This window comes from Eumetopias jubatus, unplaced genomic scaffold (genome assembly GCF_037043125.1).
Source record: "Eumetopias jubatus isolate StellerSeaLion01/CBP00866 unplaced genomic scaffold, mEumJub1_p1.0 scaffold_10, whole genome shotgun sequence".
Classification (NCBI taxonomy): domain Eukaryota; kingdom Metazoa; phylum Chordata; class Mammalia; order Carnivora; family Otariidae; genus Eumetopias; species Eumetopias jubatus.
The window spans coordinates 117,566,264-117,588,805 of record NW_028274816.1 but is presented as its reverse complement, the minus strand read 5'-3'; the positions used below and the strand labels follow the sequence as shown (position 1 = coordinate 117,588,805).

Below are 22,542 nucleotides of genomic sequence, written 5' to 3'. Positions count from 1 at the left end.
AGATGACTTTTTTGCCGGTGTCATATAAACATGCTTTCATTAATTTAGGTGCATTTCTTAATTTGTTCAAATATATTTATTAAGCTGTGTTTGGGTATTATTCTAGGCAGTGGAGATTCAGCAGTGAACACAACAAATTCTTTTTTTTTTTTTTTTTACAGCATCCATTTTTTAAAAAATTTTTATTGTTATGTTAATCACCATACATTACATCATTAGTTTTTGATGTAGTGTTCCATGATTCATTGTTTGTGCATAACACCCAGTGCTCCATGCAGAATGTGCCCTCTTTAATACCCATCACCAGGCTAACCCATCCCCCTACCCCCCTCCCCTCTAGAACCCTCAGTTTGTTTTGCAGAGTCCATCGTCTCTCATGGTTTGTCTCCCCCTCCGACTTACTCCCCTTCGTTCTTCCCTTCCTGCTATCTTCTTTTTTTTTCTTAACATATCTTGCATTATTTGTTTCAGAAGTACAAATCTGTGATTCAACAGTCTTGCACAATTCACAGCGCTCACCATAGCACATACCCTCCCCAATGTCTATCACCCAGCCACCCCATCCCTCCCATCCCCCACCACTCCAGCAACCCTCAGTTTGTTTCCTGAGATTAAGAATTCCTCATATCAGTGAGGTCATATGATACATGTCTTTCTCTGATTGACTTATTTCACTCAGCATAACTCCCTCCAGTTCCATCCACGTCGTTGCAAATGGCAAGATCTCATTCCTTTTGATGGCTGCATAATATTCCATTGTGTATATATACCACATCTTCTTTATCCATTCATCTGTCGATGGACATCTTGGCTCTTTCCACAGTTTGGCTATTGTGGACATTGCTGCTATAAACATTGGGGTGCACATACCCTTCGGATCCCTACATTTGTATCTTTGTGGTAAATACCCAGTAGTGCAATTGGTGGATCGTAGGGTAGCTCTGTTTTCAACTGTTTGAGGAACCTCCATACTGTTTGAAAGTAAATCTTAAAGTAGTTCATTATTGTTCTTTTACTCATTAAGTATGCTTTTGCATAAAACATGATCATACATTGATAATTCTGTTCCTCTTAGGATTAGTAACATAGACTGGGACTTTCTGCTGTGTAGGGAATTGTCAGGTGTGCAGTTTACAATTCAGGTCATGCTATTTTTTTGCTATTATGCTCACATGATTCATGTAATTTGTCTATTTTGCTACAGGAAGAAAAGATTATTGTTATGGAATCTTGTCTGTCTCATGATTGTACAAATTTAGATTCCAAATTGAGACCTAAACTGTGAAATAGAATACTTCAGTTTGATCCTCTGGTGTACCTTTTAGAGGAAAACATTTGTAAAAATATTCACCAGATACTTGTGGAATGAGAAACCAGTTCTTTATGTTAGGCTTTTTATGTTGTGTGATTCTGTATTTGCCTTTGAGTAGTCCCTCTAAAGCTTTGTGAGACAGTGGAATATTATTTTGTGTAGTTGACAGATGAGGGCATTAGACTCAGAGACCTTATTGGCTTGGCCAGGAGGGGAAAGGAGAGCCTCTAGGATGACAGGCATCACTTACTTGACTGAATCGTGTTGTGCCTTGGTTAGTAGAGTTCAGGAAGATTTTATCGGAGTTTCCATGCATCAAAGGTGTTCACTGTCATGACTGATTTATTCTTCTTGAAAGGAGAGAACCACAAAACAATCCTTCCTACTAGTTTGTTATTGGCTGGACTGAAATGAAAGCAAGAAGAATGAAATTGAGTGCTTAATATAAATACATAGGAGTATGTACATTAGTTTTCCATCATCTTTCTGTGGAGGCATTCTTTGTGAATTACTTTGCTTCATTGGTGCCTTACTTCAGTACTTGTTTTGTTTTTCTCTTCCCACCAGTGTATCATCATTTCCTTTTAGGTGTCTTTGTTATCTTTTGCCTTTAAATTCCTGAACCAATTGTATCCTTTCTCTTTCCTCTCAATACTGTGGCTTGACTTATAAACTTTGTTTCCTTTTAGCTTCTCTCTCGTTCTAGGAATAACTGTATAAAATACCCAATTTTTGCTAAAAGTTATTACCAGTTCTTCGCAGATTTGTTTCTTATTGGAACAGCATCAAACCAAAAGGAAACTGTAGAGGAGAAAAAAAATGAACTTCACTTAGCTATTAAAATAATGACTGGTTTTATGGGAATTTTATGTGAGACTTGAAAAAATAAAACCATTTGGCTCTTTTGTTTTTATGGCATCAAAATATGATGCACCAACAGAAAATTTATTAAGAAATATCTCAGTATTGCTATTTCAAATTTTTCAGGCTGCTATCCTTGTCCAGGGCCCAACATGAATCCTATTGCTCTTGGGAGCCGATGGCTTGCTTATGCAGAAAACAAGGTAAGGCATGGCTCATGTTTGGATTATTTGTAATGGAGCAAGTGTTGAAGAATTTTCCAAAGGTGATTACCAACCAATAATGAATATTTAACTTACTAGTTTATTTTCTTTGGTTTGGTTTTGATTTTATTTATTTATTTTTATTAAAGATTTTATTTATTTATTTGACAGAGAGAGAGAGACAGCGGGAGAGGGAACACAAGCAGGTGGAGTGTGAGAGGGAGAAGCAGGCTTCCTGCTGAGCAGGGAGCCCGACATGGGGCTCGATCTCAGGACTCTGGGATCATGACCTGAGCTGAAGGCAGACACTTAACGACTGAGCTACCCAGGTGCCCCTGGTTTTTATTTTAATTGGGCATCCAGTAATTATCCTATTTCCCTTATTGCTTAGGATCAGTATTTGGGCTCAACCTTCATTTTCTAAGCTTAGTTTTATAGAGAGAGCTTTATTCCATTAATCTTAGGCACAGCATTGATATTACCTTAGTAGTTTCTGTGGAGCTAGAAATCAGGAGGCAGGAATGACTTTTGTTTTTATTGGTAGATTGGGAACTGAGCCATAGAATAATTTAATTGACTTTATGTGTCTACAGCTAAATCTAAACAAGGGTTCAGCCATTTGTCTTAGTAATTAAATCACAGGTGATCACATTTTGTTGAGTTTTCCGGTTACTTATCAATTTCATTTGTCTATTAAGGTCATAATAGTAAATGAAGATATTATATTTATACGTTGAAGAGTTTTTTTTTTATGTCCAATTCAAAGCCAAAGACAAATTTGAATTTTCGGAAAGAAAAAGTGAAATCTGTTTTATGCCATGTTGTACTCTGCATGTGAATATGGAATGAAATCTAAAAAATATTACAGCCTTCAGAGAAGATTATTGTTTTTTGTTTCATTTTCGCTTGCTTATGTAGCTATTACATATTAAGAATAGAAAATAATATTTATTGAAGAGTTCTTGACACAAGTCTCAGTATGGCAAGTACAGTAAATATTTGGAGAAACCACAGAGCATGTAAATCTTTAGTCTCTGGAATTCACAAAATCAAGAAACTACTGAAAAAAGTTATTTTTGTAGATGAATTCCTTGATACTTTTTCCGAAATTCTGTTAGCTACAGATAGGTATTTTGCATCTTACTGAATGCCATATTTATGCTCCATTCTGTTCTTTCTCTTGATTTTCTATATCTCATAAAAATAGCTCTTTTCAAGTTATTCTTTTCAAACAAGACAAGGGGCATACAATTCAATGTGGTGAGATAATGGTGTCTTCTAATGTTTTTATCTGATATGTTTCCTTGAGTGCTGGAGGCATCCGAGAAGAAGATGTATAAATTGTCCTTTGGCTCTTGTAGATGTATTCTCACATGTGGGAAACTACCCATTTAGAATTGTAGGTGTTATGCAAATAGTTATATATTGTTTTCTAGCAGAAGGAACTCCCTTCATAGATGCATACCTGGGTGTGTGCCAGTTGTCTTGCCTTTGTTGAGATAAGTGTCAGTAATATCTAACATTACATACAGACACCAGAAAGTGTAATGGCATTCACAAGGCGTTTGCTAATCAGATTACTGTACCATCCTTTGAAAGAAATACCTTCAGATAAATGTCTTTCCATAGTATTTACATAAATGCTAGTATTTATTAATAGTTTCTGATTGCTTTGGTAACAGTTTCTGATTGTTTTGGTTTTTGGGCTGAGTGTGGAATTGCAAAATTTAATTGAATTTTGGAGTATCAGTCTCTTTCAATGAAAATCTCTTTGACTAAAATTTTAAGCAAGAGGCCATATGTACTGATTGTTTTTTTAAATTAATTTTTAAAATTTAAATTCAATTAATTAACATATAATGTATTATTAGTTTCAGAGGTGGAGTTCAGTGATTCATCAGTTGTATATAATACCCAGTGCTCATTACATCAAGTGCCCTCCTTAATGTCCATCACCCAGTTACCCCATCCCTACACGCCCCTCTCCTCCAGCAACCCTCAGTTTGTTTCCTATGATTAAGAAGAGTCTCTTATGGTTTGTCTCCCTTTCTGATTTCATCTTGTTTTATTTTTTCCTCTCTTCCCTGTGATCCTCTGTTTTATTTCTTAAATTTCACAAATGAGTGAGATCATATGATAATTGTCCTTCTCTGATTGACTTATTTCACTTAGCATAATACCCTCTAGTTCCATCCCTGTTGTTGCAAATGGCAAGATTTCATTTTTTTTAATGGTTGAGTACTATTCCATTGTGTATGTGTATACACACACACACACACACACCCACCCACCCACCCACCACATCCTTATCCATTCATCTGTCGATAGACATCTGGGTTCTTTCCATAGTTTGGTTATTGTGGACACTGCTGCTGTAAACATTGGGGTACAGGTGCCCCTTCAGATCACTACATTTGTGTTTTCAGGGTAAATATCCAGTAGTGCAATTGCTGGGTCATAGGGTAGCTGTATTTTTAAGGGGTTTGTTTTTCAGTGCCTCTCTTTAGACGTACTTTTAACTAGGAAAGGTTACAGAAAAGTTCTAAGAATAAATACAGTACAAATAACAAAAAGCACACTCATGAACCTTTTACTCAAAATGACCTCCTATTAATTATTTCAGAGTAAGTTGCATATATCACATTACCCCTAAATACTTATCAGCCAATGTAATCTTCAGAAAATACTTTTATCTAATTTACCATCCATATTCCAATTTTATCAGTTAACCCTATCGTATCATTTGTAGAATTTTTTTTTTGTAGTGCAGGATCCAGTCTAGGATCAGGTATTATATTTTGTTGGGATGTCCCCTTAGATTCTTTTAATATGGAAGATTTCAGTCTTTCTTTGTCTTTTACAGCATCAATGATTTTGAAGAATACAGCCCCCTACCACTACCCTTTACCTCTCCCCCCCTTTTTTAATAGAATGATTTTTAGTTTGATTTTTTTTTTTATGTTTTCTCTTGATTATATTCAGGTTATATATTTTTGGCTAGAATACTATAAGAATATTGTTCTGTATTTCTCATAGTGTCATAGATGGAGGCACATGATATATATTTGTCCTTTATTGGTGATACTAATTTTGTCAAGATTTTGTCCAGTTTCTGAAGTGAATAATCCCTATTTTTTCCCTTGTAACTAATAGGTAATTTGGAAAGACCATGAATATATCCTGCTTTTCATCAAAATTTTAGCCTAATTTTAGCATCCATTGATGATTCTTACCTGAGCTAATCTTTACTATGAGGATTGCAAAATAATGGTTTTCACTTTCACTTTCCGCATAACCAGTAGGCACTTGACTTTCTATTGTAATCAAGAACTTTCCTTTCTCTGTCTTTCTGTATCTGTATTTTTCATGGACTCATGGGTTCCTATTTCGTAATGGTTTGTAATTTTTTGTCCTTAATTATTGTGGCTTTCAAACTGTCCTACAGTTGACCAAGGAGAGCCCTTTAGGCTGGTTCTTGTGACATAGTGACATGCCTCCATCAATTTTTTACTTAAACTTTTTTCTATTTCCTTACTTGCTATCGTAAGTTCAGGTTCATCTAGTATCTGTCCTTTCTCAGCCCTGGAATCTGCTACTTCTGATTCCCCTGTTCCTTTTAATGGGCCATGGCTTTAGATACTAAGCTTTGCCCAGTAGATGTGCTCATTGTTATGGGGCTGTTTTTGCTTCTAGACACTTTCAGTGGACAAAGTTTGGAAACACTGCATTATTACATACATACACATACTTCTATATGTACATAAATTGGCAAATATACATATACACACATACTTATGCACTTACACACATATTTTGGAAATGAAGAGTACACATTGGTATTTCCATAGGATTCTTTCATTTCATCCTCCATGTCCTATTTATATGTCCTTTGTTTTGCATGGGAGACTCTGATATCAGCACACTTACTTCATTTGTTGAATCCTATAGTGGAAAAAGTAATCCCAGAATTGCTTGCTCACACCACTACAAATAACAAACCAAATTAAAAGAGTTCAGGATTTTCTTGCAGTTCTGTCCATTCCCATTCTGCCTAAAACTGAAGATGTACAGTCAAATACTGTCTCTGTATATTATTTTGATTAGTTTGTCCTTTATCTCTCCCTTTATGCCTTCCTTCATTGTTTTTACAGCTTTCATTTGATATATAACTTTTTAAGATTTTATTTATTTATGAGAGAGAGGTGGGGAGAGAGAGAAGGGGGAGGAGCAGAGGGAGAGGGACAAGCAGACTCCACACTGAGAACAGAGCCTGATGCGGGGCTTGATCTCAGGACCCTGAGATCATGACCTGAGTTGAAACCAAGAGTCTGATGCTTAACTGACTGAGCCACCCAGGTACCCCTTAAATAATTTTTAAATAATGTTTTTATATTTATATTTTATTTACATGCTTATATATTTCATTATGTTATATATTTATATTTCCCTTTCTTTCCAAAAGATAATATAACACATGTACTCTTTTGTACATTGCCTTTTTAACTTATATTTTCTGGAAATTAGTCCATCTTATAGAGGTTTGCACTACAGAAATTTCTGATTTATCTTTAATTTTGATGACTTGGGATACAAATGTAATTTCTAACAAGCCTAAAGTTTAAACAAAAATTTCGGACTTAGTTATGTTTGTGTAGAAATGCTGAGTCAGTTTTAGTTGAATTGAAAAAGTGATAGGATTGCTTGCTTTCATATATTTATTCCTGATTATTCGTGAAGCAGAGAAAAAAATGGTAGTGTTTCTAAGATACTGTTTTTCCTTGCACATGTGGCAGGAGGCAGCAGAGGGATAACTTTCATAATTCTTTGAATATGTATTTATGAATGAATGAATGAATGAGTGAATGAGTGAGAGGGATTTTTATTAGTTAAAACGATCACTTTCAAATTCTCTTTTCCCCTATGTGAAACCACATTTGCGATCACCTGTCATTTGGAAAATCCCTCACTACTGACCTTGAAATCTGCTTCATGTGCCAGTTTGACATCTCATATCAGACTTCTAAAGATATTCCATTTTAACATATTATTATTGCTTTGAGGGATTGTTTTTTAATACAGTGTCACTGATGAAGAAAATTTTGATTTTCTTCCTTTTTTTTTTAAAGATTATTTATTTATTTGAGAGAGAGAGCGCGTGCGCGCACGAGAGAAACACATAGCATGAGAGTGTGAAGGGTCAGTGGGAGAAGCAGGCTCCCCACTGAGCAGGGAGCCTGATGTGGGGCTTGATCCTGGGACTCCAGGATCATGACCCGAGCTGAAGGCAGACACTTAACTGACTGAGCCACCCAGGCGCCCCCAAAATTTTGATTTTAGAATAAAAGTACAAAAATTTTATGTATTAATGTTTATCAGATGGTCATGTTTTAAATTATATAAGCATTTTTTGTTTTTATGTTTTGAAAGAGGTAGATTCTATCTGAATTCTGTAGGACTCTAAAATAATTCATAACATGATGTGGAGCTGTTCTAGTACTCTATTATTGTCATTTTATTTTTAAAAAATTTTAAATGTAAAAATCTGGCTAATGAGTTTTTTTTTTTTTTTTAAGAAAAGCCTAAACTTAGGAAGTATAGGAGCAGTGGAGAATTTAATTCTGGTGTGTTACTTAGCACATGAGGCAGTCGTGCATGTCAAACTAGTGATTCACTTGGAAAATTGACAGGTTGATTTATTTACGTCAGTCATGAGTAAGGGCATGTCTTTTTTATTCTAATGGTAATACTAATAAACCCTCTGAAGTGGACAGCTACTCTGTGTGTCGTGGTTGATTTATGCATAATTTGTGCTACTTTTCCACTGTTAATTGAAAATGGAAATATGACAAATTCTTTTGTCTCTCTCTCTCTTTTTTATTTTTTTATTTTTTGGTTTTATTTTACAGTCTTTATGGAGGAATTAAGAGGACAAAACCTCCAGTTTGCTAGCATGTTAAATATTTGATGTTAGGAAGTCAAGTCTAAATCCTTTGATTATGTTTTTAAAATTTATTTGTGGAAAGGCGGCCAGATCCCCAATATTACCCTTTCAGAGTTTATGAATTCTTAAAAACTATTCGTCTTGTAATTAAAAATTGTATTTTGAGCATGAAACTGCCTGAGTGGCACCAGTAGATTATAAAAAGTGGCGGGGAGGTGGGGAGTGTCTCTGCAGAGCTTTTAGCTGTTTGTCTGAAACACTTGTACAAACATTCCCACCCACCGCCATCATTGTGCATGGTAAATAAACTCTGTCTTAATAGCCTGTAGAGTTAAACAGTTTAATAGAAATGACTCTCCGGCTTCTCTCTCTCTCTCTCTCTCGTTTTCCAGCTGATTCGATGTCATCAGTCCCGTGGTGGAGCCTGTGGAGACAACATTCAGTCTTACACTGCCACCGTCATTAGTGCTGCTAAAGTAAGTACTGAGTAGTCCCTGGGAGCTGTGATTCTGTGGAGTAACTATCAGGTTTCTCTCCTGAGTTGTATTGAAACGACCCCTTCCCTTTTCATTCAGCAGTGCGGAATACACTTAAGTAATCAGAATTATTTTGCCAGTCATGAGGATTGCTGACTAAATGATTAGGTATTTAATCTCTTGAGGTTCATAAATAATATATTATTTTCTGTTGCAATGATTGTAGGGTTTGTAGTCATCCAATTTAAAAAATGTAAGTCTGTTAGCTTGATTGAGGTCTTTTATCTAATTAATAAGACTTTTGAAAGAAGCTTTGTATGTTTTCAGTCCTGACTTCTGGGTTCTTTTTCTCTGCATTGCATCATTCTACCTACACTGACATCTTTTTGTATCTTTGAACGTTTGTGAATCTTCTTGACGTAAAAAGAATATTATTCTTTAAGAAAACTTAAGTTAAACCCCTGGCACATTCAAAGACTCTTTCATGTCACAGGGCTGCCCCCTGCGTGTTTGTCAAGTGAGTTCTTTCTGTGTGTGTGCGCGCGAGGGTTAATCCGATGATGGCTCGTAAACTTTATGCTGATTATAAGGTATTCTTATAATCACTATCCTTTTGAATTGTGAAGTATACAACAAAACAATTCTAATAATAGGGATGACATAGGGAATCTAAATGACAGCATGTAATAAAAAGCACAACTATTCAGAAAAGAACAACAGTTTAAAGCAAACCACAGAGAGGGAAAGAAAGGTCACACTGTTTTGTGTAAAACAAATACAAAAATACTTCAAGATTGATCACAAGTGCTTACATGATGGGCTTTAGAATGTGTTCCTGGGTTTGATGAGAGAAGCATTACATATTTTTTACTCAGAAAGGAAATGCTGAATGTCTTTATGCTTACAGCACTGTGTATTTTAGATTTTAGAATCTTCATAAAAATTGCTTACTTTCCTCCATTGTGTAAGCAAGAATTATCATGGTTATTTCAAAGAAGAGAAATCTGAGACAGTAATTAGCCAGCATCAGTGTTATTCAGTTAGTTTATAATAGATCCACAAAATATACCAAGTAGATCTAGTTCTCAAGTATTAGAGTCCTTTCAGATTTATCTGTGCCGTATACTTCCATCAGGATAGCTCATTGTATTATCATTTGAATAATTTTCACCTACGTGATGGAGGACAACTTTTCAGCTTGCTTTGCTATCACGTGTTTGTGTGCCTACATAAAAGGAAAGTGACCTGCTTCATGCAGTAACCGTTTTTGCTGTTTAACTGTTAGCTGAATGTGGTCATGCTGGAATGAGGTTAGACTTAATATGCTTTGAAAAGAACAAGTGTGAACTCCCCACTTTTCTACACCACATGTTGAGAACTGTGAGGGATAAGTTCATGTCTCGAATATTTAAACTCTCAGAAATGATGATGACAGCACTTTAATCCCATCAATTTCCAGAAGCAGTTGGTCCCTAAAGAAATTGGTGTTGATTGAAATTCATTGTTAGCTCTAGCAGTTGATAAAATTCTGCCATTAACTCTTGAATAAAGTAGTTAATATTTATTTTTGTTTACTTGCTTTTGTCTGATTTTAATGCTTATTCATCCTCCTGTTTATAAATTTACAAAATGAAGTAAAAATAAAACCACGGACATAAAAAAAAGTCACCCATTTCTTTCTTTCTTTCCTTTCTTTCTTTCTTTCTTTCTTTCTTTCTTTCTTTCTTTCTTTCTTTCTTTCTTTCTTTCTTTCTTTCTTTCTCTCTCTCTTTCTCTCTTTCTCTCTTTCTCTCTTTCTCTTTCCTTTCTTTTCTTTCCTCCCTCTCTAGTTCCATCCACCTCACTGCAAATGGCAAGATTTATTCTTTTTTTATGGCTGAGAAATATTCCATTGTGCGTATGTTCCACATTTTTTTTTTTTAAAGATTTTATTTATTTGACAGAGAGAGAGACAGCAAGAGAGGGAACACAAGCAGGGGGAGTGGGAGAGGGTGAAGCAGGCTTCCCACTAAGCAGGGAGCCCGATGTGGGGCTTGATCCCTGGACCCTGGGATAATGACCTGAGCCGAAGGCAGACGCTTAACTGACTGAGCCACACAGGCGCCCCTGTTCCACATCTTCTTTATCCATTCATTAGTTGATGGATATTTTGGGCTCTTTTCATAATTTGGCTATTGTGATAATGCTGCTATAAACATTGGGGTGCATGTGCCCCTTCAAATCAGTATTTTTGCGTTCTTTGGGTAAATACCTGGTAGTGCAATTGCCGGGTCATAGGGTATCTCTATTTTCAACTTTTGGAGGAACCTCCATACTGTTTTCCAGAGTGGCTGCACCAGTTTGCATTCCCATCAACAGTGTTAAGAGGGTTCCTTTTTCTCCGCATCCTCACCAACCCTGTTGTTTCCTGTGTTGTTAATTTTAGGCATTCTGACTGGTGTGAGGTGGTATCTCATTGTGGTTTTGATTTATATTTCCCTAATGATGAGTTATGTTGAGCATTTTTCCATGTGTTTGTTAGCCATCTGTAAAGTCACCTGTTTCTTTTTTTTAATTTAATTTTATTATGTTATGTTAGTCACCATACATTACATCATTAATTTTTGATGTAGTGTTCCATGATTCATTGTTTGCATATAACATGCAGTGCTCCATGCAATATGTGCCCTCATTAATACCCATCACCGGCCTAGCCCATCCCCCCACCCCCTCCCCTCTAAAACCCTCAGTTTGTTTCTCAGAGTCCATAGTCTCTTATGGTACATCTCCCACTCCGATCCCCCCCCCTTCATTTTTCCTTTCTACGATCTTCTTCTTCTTCTTTTTTTACCATATAATGTATTATTTGTTTCAGGGGTACAGGTCTGTGATTCATCAGGTCTTCCACAGTTCACAGTGCTCACCATAGCACATACCCTCCCCAATGTCCATCACCCAGCCATCCCATCCCTCCCACCCCCCCTCCTCCAGCAACCCTCAGTTTGTTTCCTGAGATTAAGAGTCTCTTATGAATTGTCTCCCTCTCTGGTTTCATCTTGTTTCATTTTTTCCTCCTTTCCCCTGTGGTCTTCTGTCTTGTTTCTCAAATTCCTCATATCAGTGAGATATGATACTTCTCTTTCTCTGATTGACTTATTTCGCTTAGCATAATACCCTCTAGTTCCATCCACGCCATTGCAAATGGCAAGATTTCATTTTTTGATGGCTGCATAATATTCCATTGTGTATATATACCACATCTTCTTTATCCATTCATCTGTCGATGGACATCTTGGCTCTTTCCACAGTTTGGCTATTGTGGACATTGCTGCTATAAACTTTGGGGTGCACATACCCCTTCGAATCACCGCATGTGTATCTTCGGGGTAAATACCCAGTAGTGCAATTGCTGGGTTGTAGGGTAGCTCTATTTTCAACTGTTTGAGGAACCTCCATACTGTTTTCCAGAGTGGCTGCACCAGCTTGCATTCCCACCAACAGTGTAGGAGGGTTCCCCTTTCTCCGCATCCTTGCCAATATCCATCGTTTCCTGACTTGTTAATTTTAGCCATTCTGATTGGTGTGAGGTGGTATCTCATTGAGGTTTTGATTCGTATTTCCCTGATGCCGAGTGATGTTGAGCACTTTTTCGTGTCTGTTGGCCATTTGGATGTCTTCTTTGCAGAAATGTCTGTTCATGTCTTCTGCCCATTTCTTGATTGGATCATTTGTTCTTTGGGTGTTGAGTTTGATAAGTTCTTTATAGACTTTGGATACTAGCCCTTTATCTGATATGCCATTTGCAAATATCTTCTCCCATTCCATCAGTTGTCTTTTGGTTTTGTTGACTGTTTCCTTTGCTGTGCAAAAGCTTTTTATCTTGATGAAGTCCCAATAGTTCATTTTTGCCCTTGCTTCCCTTGCCTTTGGTGATGTTTCTAGGAAGAAGTTGCTGCGGCTGAGGTCGAAGAGGTTGCTGCCTGTGTTCTCCTCTAGGATTTTGATGGACTCCTGTCTCACATTTAGGTCTTTCATCCATTTTGAGTCTATTTTTGTGTGTGGTGTAAGGAAATGGTCCAGTTTCATTCTTCTGCATGTGGCTGTCCAACAACACCGTTTGTTGAAGAGACTGTCTTTTTCCATTGTAAAGTCACCTATTTCTTGATAGTCTTTTTGGACTTACTGGATAGTTAAATCCAATCATATACACCTCTTTTTTTTTTAAGATTTATTTATTTATTTGAGGGGGGAAGGACAGAAGGGGAGGGAGAGAGTCTCAAGCAGATGCCATGCTGAGTGCAGAGCCCGAGGTGGGGCTCAATCCCATGACCCTAAGATCATGACCTGACCCTAAACCAAGAGTTGGATGCTTAATTGATTACACTACCCAGGCTCCCCTACATACTGCTTTTTTTTTTAATCTTATGTGTAACTTATATGAAATATTTTTTAAAGATTTTATTTATCTGAGAGAGAGAGAGAGAGAGCAGGAGCAAGGGGAGGGGCAGAGGGAGAGGGAGAAACAGACTCCCCGATGAGCAGGGAGCCTGGTCTGGGGCTCAATCCCAGGACCTTGGGATCAAGACCTGAGCTGAAGGCAGATGCTTAACTGACTGAGTCACCCAGGTGCCCCATGCCATGAAATATTTTTGAAAACATTTTTCTAATTTTTTTAAACATTTTTCTTATATAATGTTTATGTACTTATGGACTCTTGTGTTAGCATGAATATTTTGACATTTCTTTTAAAAATATTAAATTATTTTGGTATTTAGTATTAGTGTTTAGTATTTAATTATTTTCCCAGAAATAGAATGATCCTTCATTTCACTTCCAAGGTGTGGATATTATATATAGGAAAGATTGGAAAGTTGAGATGATTTTACCTCCCAAATGATAATTTCTCCTAATAAGTTATTAGATATAAGAAACTTTGTGGGTAAATTAGCCTTCTGAGGTATAAAGTAATTGTAGTTTTCCACGATAAGTACATCAAAATGACTTCTCTAATTAAGTAGTGTAATTACAAATATATTTTTTGTTTTTGTTACTATTACATTATGTATTATACTTCTATTAGCATATTCACTTGTGAAAATTCATCATGATATACACTTATAATTCCTGTACTTTTCTGTATAAGGGAATATAAAAGTTTACTAAGAAGAGAACAATCTCACCAAAGATCTTCAGACCTAGAAACCTCCAGAGAATGCTCACATTTAAGAGTGAACAATGGCAATATTACAAAGACTCCTCCAGAGAATAAAAGAGTCAAATAGTGCCTAATCTTGTTTTATGATGCAGGATCACCTTGATACTGAAACTTGACAAGAGCATTATGAAAAAGGAAAACTATAGTCCTGTCTTACTCATGAATATGAAAAATCCTAAGCAAAATATTAGCAGAAAAAAATTAAACATATATTGTAAGGATAATGTCACAGTCCAGTGGGATAATTCCAATACAGGCTGGCTTATTACTCAAAATCAATGAATATCATTTGCTACATGAACAGAATAAAAGGAGAACAATTATAATATATCTTAATATATATACAAAAAGGGTTTGATAAAATCAAACATATGCATTGATAAAATCTTTTAGTAAATAGTGATAGTTTCTGGTTCATTGAATTCAGTTTTTTCTCAAAGTACCAAACTCTTTAAATGTACTAAGCACGGTTATTTTAAAGTCTGTTTCCGATAACTCCAGTGTCTGGCTTCTTTTGGGGGTATTTTTATTGTTTGGTATTTTTGCTGGTTGTCACTAATGATGTCTTGACTCCTTGCTTGCCAGAATTTATTTTTTTATGTTATGTTAGTCACCTTAGTTTTTGATGTAGTGATCCTAGAAACAATTTTGAGTTTGAGATACCAGAGTTTGGTGGCACTATCAGTCCTCTAATTCCAATTTCAGGGATTGAGTTAATTAAATTATTTAAATAAAGCTCACCTGAAATAGCTATGAGATCCTGATTGCTACAGGTTTACTCTTATTTCTATTGTATATTCCTTTGTGTCTTAGCCAAAAACATGGAGGTTTAGGGCACCTGGGTGGCTCAGTTGGCTAAGCGACTGCCTTCGGCTCAGGTCATGATCCCGGAGTCCTGGGATCGAGTCCCACATCAGGCTCCCAGCTCAGCGGGGAGCCTGCTTCTCCCTCTGACCCTCTCCCCTCTCATGCTGTTTCTCTCTCTCTCTCGCTCTCTAATAAATAAATAAATAAAATCTTTAAAGAAAAATATTAAATAAATATTTAAAACAAAACAAAACAAAACAAAAAACATGGAGGTTTGAAAGTCACCAGGTAGACTTCTTTGGACATGACCACCTAGTACCACAAGTCCATCAAAAGCACCACTCAGTCTCTTAGAAGCCTCCTCTAGAATCATGAGATGCATCTAGGCCTAACTATCCTGATCACATGTCTGGATTTTCTTGTTCTTTTGGATTTGGATCTAGTAACTCTTTACTATCTTGTTACATATTTAGTACCTTTAAGCAGAGTTGAAAAAAAAAAATTCTCCCCAGTTACCCTACTTGTTTTCTTTGGTAGGGTTGACCTGATTTGCCTAGCCTGCCATTATTGAAAATAGAAAATAAAATTTCTTGATATTTCTTACCATTTTTATCATTTCTAGATAATACATTTTTTGAGATATAACATGAAAATGTTTAAAAAGCCATGTCGTATGTGCTCCTTAAGAAAATACTAATCTTAAAATATTCACTTTGCTTGTTAAATCCCTTTTTCTCAAAGAGTAATCATTAATATTTTTCTCTCACTGATGACACCTGCTTATATGACTCCTAAGAGGTTAACTGCTTTGTTATATAGAAGGATTAATTATTAAATTTTTATTCTTATTTTTTGTCTCATCATATAGTTGTAAGTACAAATATATTAATTGTATATGTACTTGAGTCTCCTTAGAGGAAATAATCTTTTTTATAGTTTCTGGATTTTCAAATAGCACTTAAAATTAATCTTTATAGTTTTAGATTTTTCCCTTTGCTTTTCCAAATAATTTATGTGGCTTTCCTTAGAATATAATGGTGATGAATTCTCTGTGACAGTGCTAAGGGGAAAAGTTTAATACTGAAATAATTCAAATTGCATTATTTTGATACACTTATAAAATCTTGGTCCGTATTTCCTAATTACCATATATCTGTCCTATTTGATTTTTCCTTTTAATGTGTTTTAATGCCAATGTGGTAAATTGATTTAATAAAAATGCCTCCTTTTTTCCCTGGTTATCTGATAACTTCTTAATGACAACTAACAGCTTTTGTGAGAGCAGCACCATTAGCGCTAATGGACAGGGAAGACAACTGATATGACATGAGAAAGTTAAAGATGACTAGTGACCCTTTGGCAAATCTGTCTGCACAGAACAGAATAAGTACCATGCTCATTTGAATTTTTGATCAGAGTGGACTATCTGATGTAGTTGGTATAGCCTTACATTCAGCTCTCCTACAAGATAAAATTTAGTTCTGTGAATAAGTCTTGTTAAGATTTGTCGGGATAATAAACTTTTTAGCTACCTCAGACTGTGAAGACACTCAATCTAATTTAATATTCTCCCTTTGGCCAAATTAGATTTTTTTTATTTCTAATTTTTACCGGGTCTTCATCCTTTTTGGTATGTCGAGGGAATCATCAGGTACGTACAGGCTCTTTTGGCTAAAATCTAATCAAAAGACTAATTACTCTGAGGTGATTTAGGTATCTAAATATGGTAGGTGAACACTATTGAATAACATTATATATTTCTTCTGGACACTAGTTCTTATCAGTGTGTTTGATTCTAACATGGAAACAAATTTCTTCTAGAAGCAAAGGTCTTTACTGATGCAAGAAACTTCCAGGACCCCTTTCACCCCCTGCATTGTACCTTATTTTGAAAGTTAATGAGCTATGATAGGTAGTGCTATCTTGTCACTTATTGTACAAAGTGCAGATTTGATGACTGTTAAGTTTTGGGCTTAAATTTTTGTCCACTAATAAAATGGTAGTTGTAAGTTTTCTTGGTATATGTGTGTGAGAATTATCAATAACTCTTGATGTGATGTGAGCCTTTGACTGTGAAATATACTACTCTTTTCCCCCTTTCTGGAGTTTTTTTTTCCTAGTTCTCTTATATTGACTTTTCTTTTTATCTTGTGGTCTTTTTGGTACACTTCTTCCCACTTTCTGTGTGCTCCAGTTCTTTTAGTTTTATTCCTATTCATTGATATAAAAGCATGAAATAATAGGCTCAAGGGCAAATGGGGAGGATATACAACCAGACTTTAAACCTGAAAGGCGGATTCCTTTGATAAAGGGATAGCTCTGTTTAAGTGGGAACATCTCCATTAGCATTGATGGAGTAAGTACTGCAGCTGAGGCATCTCAGAGGTTAATCAGGCTTCCTAGCCAGCTTTGACATCAATACACAGTGGCGCCTGATTTTGTTGGTCCTTCAGAGGCCTTCTTGACAACGCTCTAACAGACTTTGTGTAAGTCATTGCTTGTGAATTATTGAAAAAAATTGTTCGGCTGCTAACTGAGGAACGCTAGTGTGTTTTATAATCACTGCAGTTTGAGTTTTTAGCGCTAAATAGAAGAGTTACAATTGATCTGTGGCTTTTTCATGGTTTCAGTCAGCAGTAAGTTATATCTTTTTGCTTGAGTTCAGCAAATGGCTTTGATGGTCATTTTATTTAAGTATTTATTAGGACACACTATTATAGTCTTCATTTTTCCTTATTCCCCCCTCCCCTACCCCCCCATACATTGGTGTCCTGAATTCATGAAGTGTGAGATCTTAAGTAGTAACAGGAATAGAATACAAGGCAATACTGGATGGTGGCTGAAATCAGGCTTTGGAGATAGTCTAATTGAATTGAATTGATTGAATTCTGGCTTTGTCATCAGTTAGCTGTTTGAGCTGCTGTTTTACTTAACTTCTGTAGCCTCAATTTTCTCTTCTATAAACCTGAGGTGTTCGAAGAAATCTGTAGAGATCATTTATGTTAGGAGCCTTGACAAGTTCACAGTAAAGATTCCACGGGACATAGCTACAGTAAAATATGTATATTGCTAGTGTTAGTTATATGGTGTCTTAATGGAAAATTTCCTTGGAAAATACATTTCCTTATTAATTCCAATCTAATTGTTGCTTAAAGCACATTTAGGCCTTTATAAAGTACCTTCTTTGCCTATCTTTTATGAAACAGTATTTGAAATACCACATGTATAATAATTTTCATTTTAAAATTTAGCTGTAGCATATGCCAGAATATAGGTGAGTATATTCCAGAATATAGGTGAGCATATTCTCCATGATTATTCTGAAAAGAGAGAGTCATTTAATTAAAGATTAGTTTGCAGTATTTTAATAAAAAATTTTTCTCACAATTTGAGAATTGGAAAAAAATTATTTCTGAATGTGTGTATTCTACATAATTTTTGATATGTCCATGTAATCTAGATTACTTCTTTTCACTCTGCTGGTTAAATCTTTTTTAGGTATTTATGAATTACATGCATTTCTCTTTCTTGTAGCTTTTTTCTCTTTGTGGGACAAAACCCCACAACAACCCATTACTTTAACATTGTTGTTTGTTAATGCAAATAGCAGTAATCAGATAAGATTCACATAAAAGAAAAAACTCACATGAGTTAGTTTTGTCTATTTGCTTCGAATGAAATGGAACTAAAACGTAATTATAAAACATCTTAAGTTGTCTTTAATTGAAATAGTATATTAGAAGCATTACGCTGAATTGTTTTCTGTTACCAGAGAAAAAAGAACCTTCTTAGCTAATCTTTTGTGATGTTTTATTCATCTAGTAATTGGTATCTTGGATGGAGACTGTATTTCCACATGCCAAATCTTTTTTTTTTTAATCGAGGTAAAATTGGTATATAACATATACGTTTTATGTGTACATTATAATTTGACATCTGTATGTACTACAAAATGATTACCACCAAAAGTCTAGTCACCATTCATCACCATCAAATTGACTGCCTTCACCCATTTGCCCACCTCCCAGTCACCTTCCCGTCTGGTAACCATCAATCCATTCTCTGTGAATTTGTTTTTATATTCTTTTGTTTGTTTTTTTAGATTCCACATATAAATGAAATCAAATGGTATTTGTCTTTCTCTGTCTGACTTATCTCCCTTGCCTAATAACCTCAAGGTCCATCCATGTTGTCACAAATGGCAGTATTTCATTCTTCTGTGTAGCTAAGTAGTATTCCATTATATATATATTATATATATATTTCAGTTCAATTAGACTGTCTATCTCCAAAGCCTGATTTCAACCACCATCCAGTATTGCCTTGTATTCTATTCCTGTTACTACTTAAAAATGCCACTGGAATTTTGGTAGGGATTGCATCGAATCTGTAGATTGCATTGGGTAGTATGGACATTGAAACAGTGTAAATTCTTCCAGTCCATGAACATGGACTATCTTTCTATTTATTTGTTTCTTCTTCTTCAATTTCTTTCATCAGTGTATGTGGCTTTCACCTCCCTGGTTAAATTCATTCCTAGGTATTTTATTCTTTTTGATGCTGTTGTGAATGCCATTGCTTTCTTAATTTCTTTTTCTGATAGTTTGTTATTAGTGTATAGAATTATATATATATAATATATATATATAAAACACATCCTCTTTATGCATTCATCTATCAGTGGACACTTAGGTTGTTTCCATATCTTGGCTATTGTAAATAATGCTTCAGTGAACATAGGGGTGTATATATCTTTTTGAATTCGTGTTTTCCTATTCTTTGTGTAAATACCCAGAAGTAGAATAGCTGGATCATATGGTGGATCTATTCTTAATTTTTTGAGGAATCTCCATACTGTTTTCCATACTGGCTGCACCAGTTTACATTCCTACCGACAGCTAACAAGGGTTCCTTTTTCTCCACATCCTCTCCAGCACTTGCTATTTGTCTTATTTTTTTTTTTATACTAGTCGTTCTAACAGGTGTGAAGTGATAACTCATCATGGTTTTGATTTGCATTTCCCTGCTGATTAGTGATGTTGAACATCTTTTCATGTCTTTTGACCATCTGTGTATCTTCTTTGGAAAAATGTATGTTCAGATCCTCTGCTCATTTTTTTATTTTATTTTTTTTGTTGTTGTTGTTATCGTTGTTGCTGAGTAGTATGAATTCTTTATGTAGTTTGGATATTAACCTTGTATCAGATATATGATTTGCAGATGTCTTCCTTCCATTAAGCCTTTTCATTTTGATGATGGTTTCCTGTGCTGTGCAGAAGCTTTTCAGTTTGATAGAGTTCCATTTGTTTATTTTTGCTTTTGTTTCCCTTGCTTTTGGAGTCAGGTCCACAAATACATCTCTAAGTCTAGTTTCATTCCATTGCATAACCGTCCAGTTTTCCCAGAACCATTTATTGAAGAGACTGCCCTTTCTCCACTGTATGTTTTTGGCCTCCTTGTTGTAAATTAATTGTATACTTGGGGAGTTATTTCTCAGCTATTGATTTTGTTCCATGGATATGTGTGTCTTTTTTATGCCGGTATCATACTGTCTTGATTACTATAGGTTTGTAGTATAGTTTGAAATCAGGGACCACGATACCTTTAGCTTTGTTCTTTCTCAAGATTGCTTTGGCTATTCTGGGTCTTTTATGGTTCCATTCAAATTTTAGAATTATTTGTTCTAGTTCTGTGAAAAATGCCACTGGAATTTTGGTAGGGATTGCATTGAATCTGTAGATTGCGTTCGGTAGCATGGACATTTAAACAGTGTAAATTCTTCCAATCCATGAACATGGACTATCTTTCCATTTATTTATTTCTTTTTCAATTTCTTTCATCAGTGTATGTGGCTTTCACCTCCCTGGTTAAATTCATTCCTAGGTATTTTATTCTTTTTGATGCTGTTGTGAATGCCATTGCTTTCTTAATTTCTTTTTCTGATAGTTTGTTATTAGTGTATGGAAACACCACAGATTTCTGTATATTGATTTTGTATTCTGCAACTTTACTGAATTTGTTTATTAGTTCTAACAGTTTTTTGATGGAGGTTTTCTGTGTATCTGCAAATAGTGATGATTTTACCACTTCTTTTTCTGATTTGGATGCTTTTTATTTCTTTTTCTTGCCTGATTGTTGTGGTTAGGACCTCCAATGCTATGTTGAATAACAGTGGAGAAAGTGTAATTCTGATCTTGTTCCCAATTTTAAAGGACAAGCTTTCAGTTTTTCACTATTAAGTATGATACTAGTTATGAGTTTATCATACAGGGTCTTTACTTTGTTGAGGTATGTACCCTTTATACCCACTTTGTTGAAAGTTTTTATCATAAATGGAGGTTGAATTTTGTCAAATGCTTTTTCTGCATCTATTGAAATGATCATAAGATTTTTATCCCTCGTTTTGTTAACATGGTGTACCACATTGATTTGTGGATGTTGAACCATCCTAGCATCTCTGGAATAAATCCTACTTGATCATCGTGTATGATCCTTTTAATGTGTTTTTGAATTTGGTTTGCTAATATTTTGTTAGGGATTTTTGCATATATGTTTGTCAGGGATATTGGCATGTAATATCCCTTTCTCTAGTGTCCTTATCTGCTTTTGGTATCAGGGTAATGTTGATGTCATACTTTACATCTTTTATTTTGTGCATCCCTTAATTGTAGTTTTAAATTTTTTAAAAAGATTTTATTTATTTATTTGACAGACACAGCGAGAGAGGGAACACAAGCAGGGGGAGTGGGAGAGGGAAAACAGGCTCCCCGCAGGGGAGCCCGATGTGGGGCTTGATCCCAGGACCCTGGGATCATGACCTGAGCCGAAGGCAGATGCTTAACGACTGAGCCACCCAGGCACCCCTGTAGTTTTAATTTTACTCCTATTCTCTTTTAGCCTTCATAATTGCTTTGTAAGTGATTGATCCACTGTCTGTACTATAGACTTATCTTTTCTAATGAGAGTTTTACTTTTGTATGTTTCCTTGTTATGAAATATTAAATATTTCTTTTTAGCTTAAAGAAGTACCTTTAACATTTATTGTAAGGCCATTCTAGCAATGATAAACTCCTTTAGTTTTTGCTTATCTGGAAAATTCTTATTTCCACTTCAATTCTTTTTTTTTTAAAGATTTTATTTATTTATTTGAGAGAGAGAGAGAGAGAGAGAGAAGCAGCATGAGAGGGGAGAGGGTCAGAGGAAGAAGCAGGCTCCCTGCTGAGCTGGGAGCCTGATGTGGGACTCGATCCCAGGACTCTGGGATCATGACCTGAACTGAAGGCAGTCGCTTAACCAACTGAGCCTCCCAGGCGTCCTCCCCTTCAATTCTTGAGTGATAACTTTGCTGGGTAGAGAATTCTTGGTTGGAAGTTTTTTCCTTTTAGCACTTCAAATATGTCATGCTGGTCATGTTCTGACCTGTAAAGTTTCTGCTGAAAAATCTTGATAGTCTTATATCATTTCCTTGTATGTATTTCTTTTGATGCCTTTAAGATTCTCTCTTTAACTTTTACCATTTTAATTATAATGTGTCTTGGTGTGGATCTCTTTGGGTTTGTCTTATTTGGAACTCTCTGAGGTTCCCCCCTGTATGCCTGTTTCCTTCCCCAGATTAGGGATATTTTCAGCTATTATTTTTTTAAAATAATTTTTCTGGCCCTTTCTCTCTTCTCCTCTGGGAACCCTATAATGTGAATGTTGTTCTGCTTGACGTTCTCCCAAGGTTTTCATTTTTTAAATCTTTATTC

The 22,542-nt window shown here is 35.5% G+C and overlaps 1 protein-coding gene across 8 annotated transcripts in view; it reads left to right on the top strand.

The window, feature by feature from the left end:
• The window catches only part of BCAS3 (BCAS3 microtubule associated cell migration factor), a 598,395-nt gene that overhangs the window by 147,830 nt on the left and 428,023 nt on the right, over positions 1–22,542 (top strand). For all 8 annotated transcript variants that reach the window (XR_015769358.1, XM_028109071.2, XM_088028350.1 and 5 more), the window contains exons 10-11: positions 2,300–2,376; positions 8,710–8,793. Coding sequence is in view for 7 of the 8 variants with exons in the window: in XM_028109071.2 (XP_027964872.1) it covers positions 2,300–2,376; positions 8,710–8,793 (161 nt within the window). In the remaining variant the exon portion in view is untranslated. The remainder of the gene's footprint in view (positions 1–2,299; positions 2,377–8,709; positions 8,794–22,542) is intronic.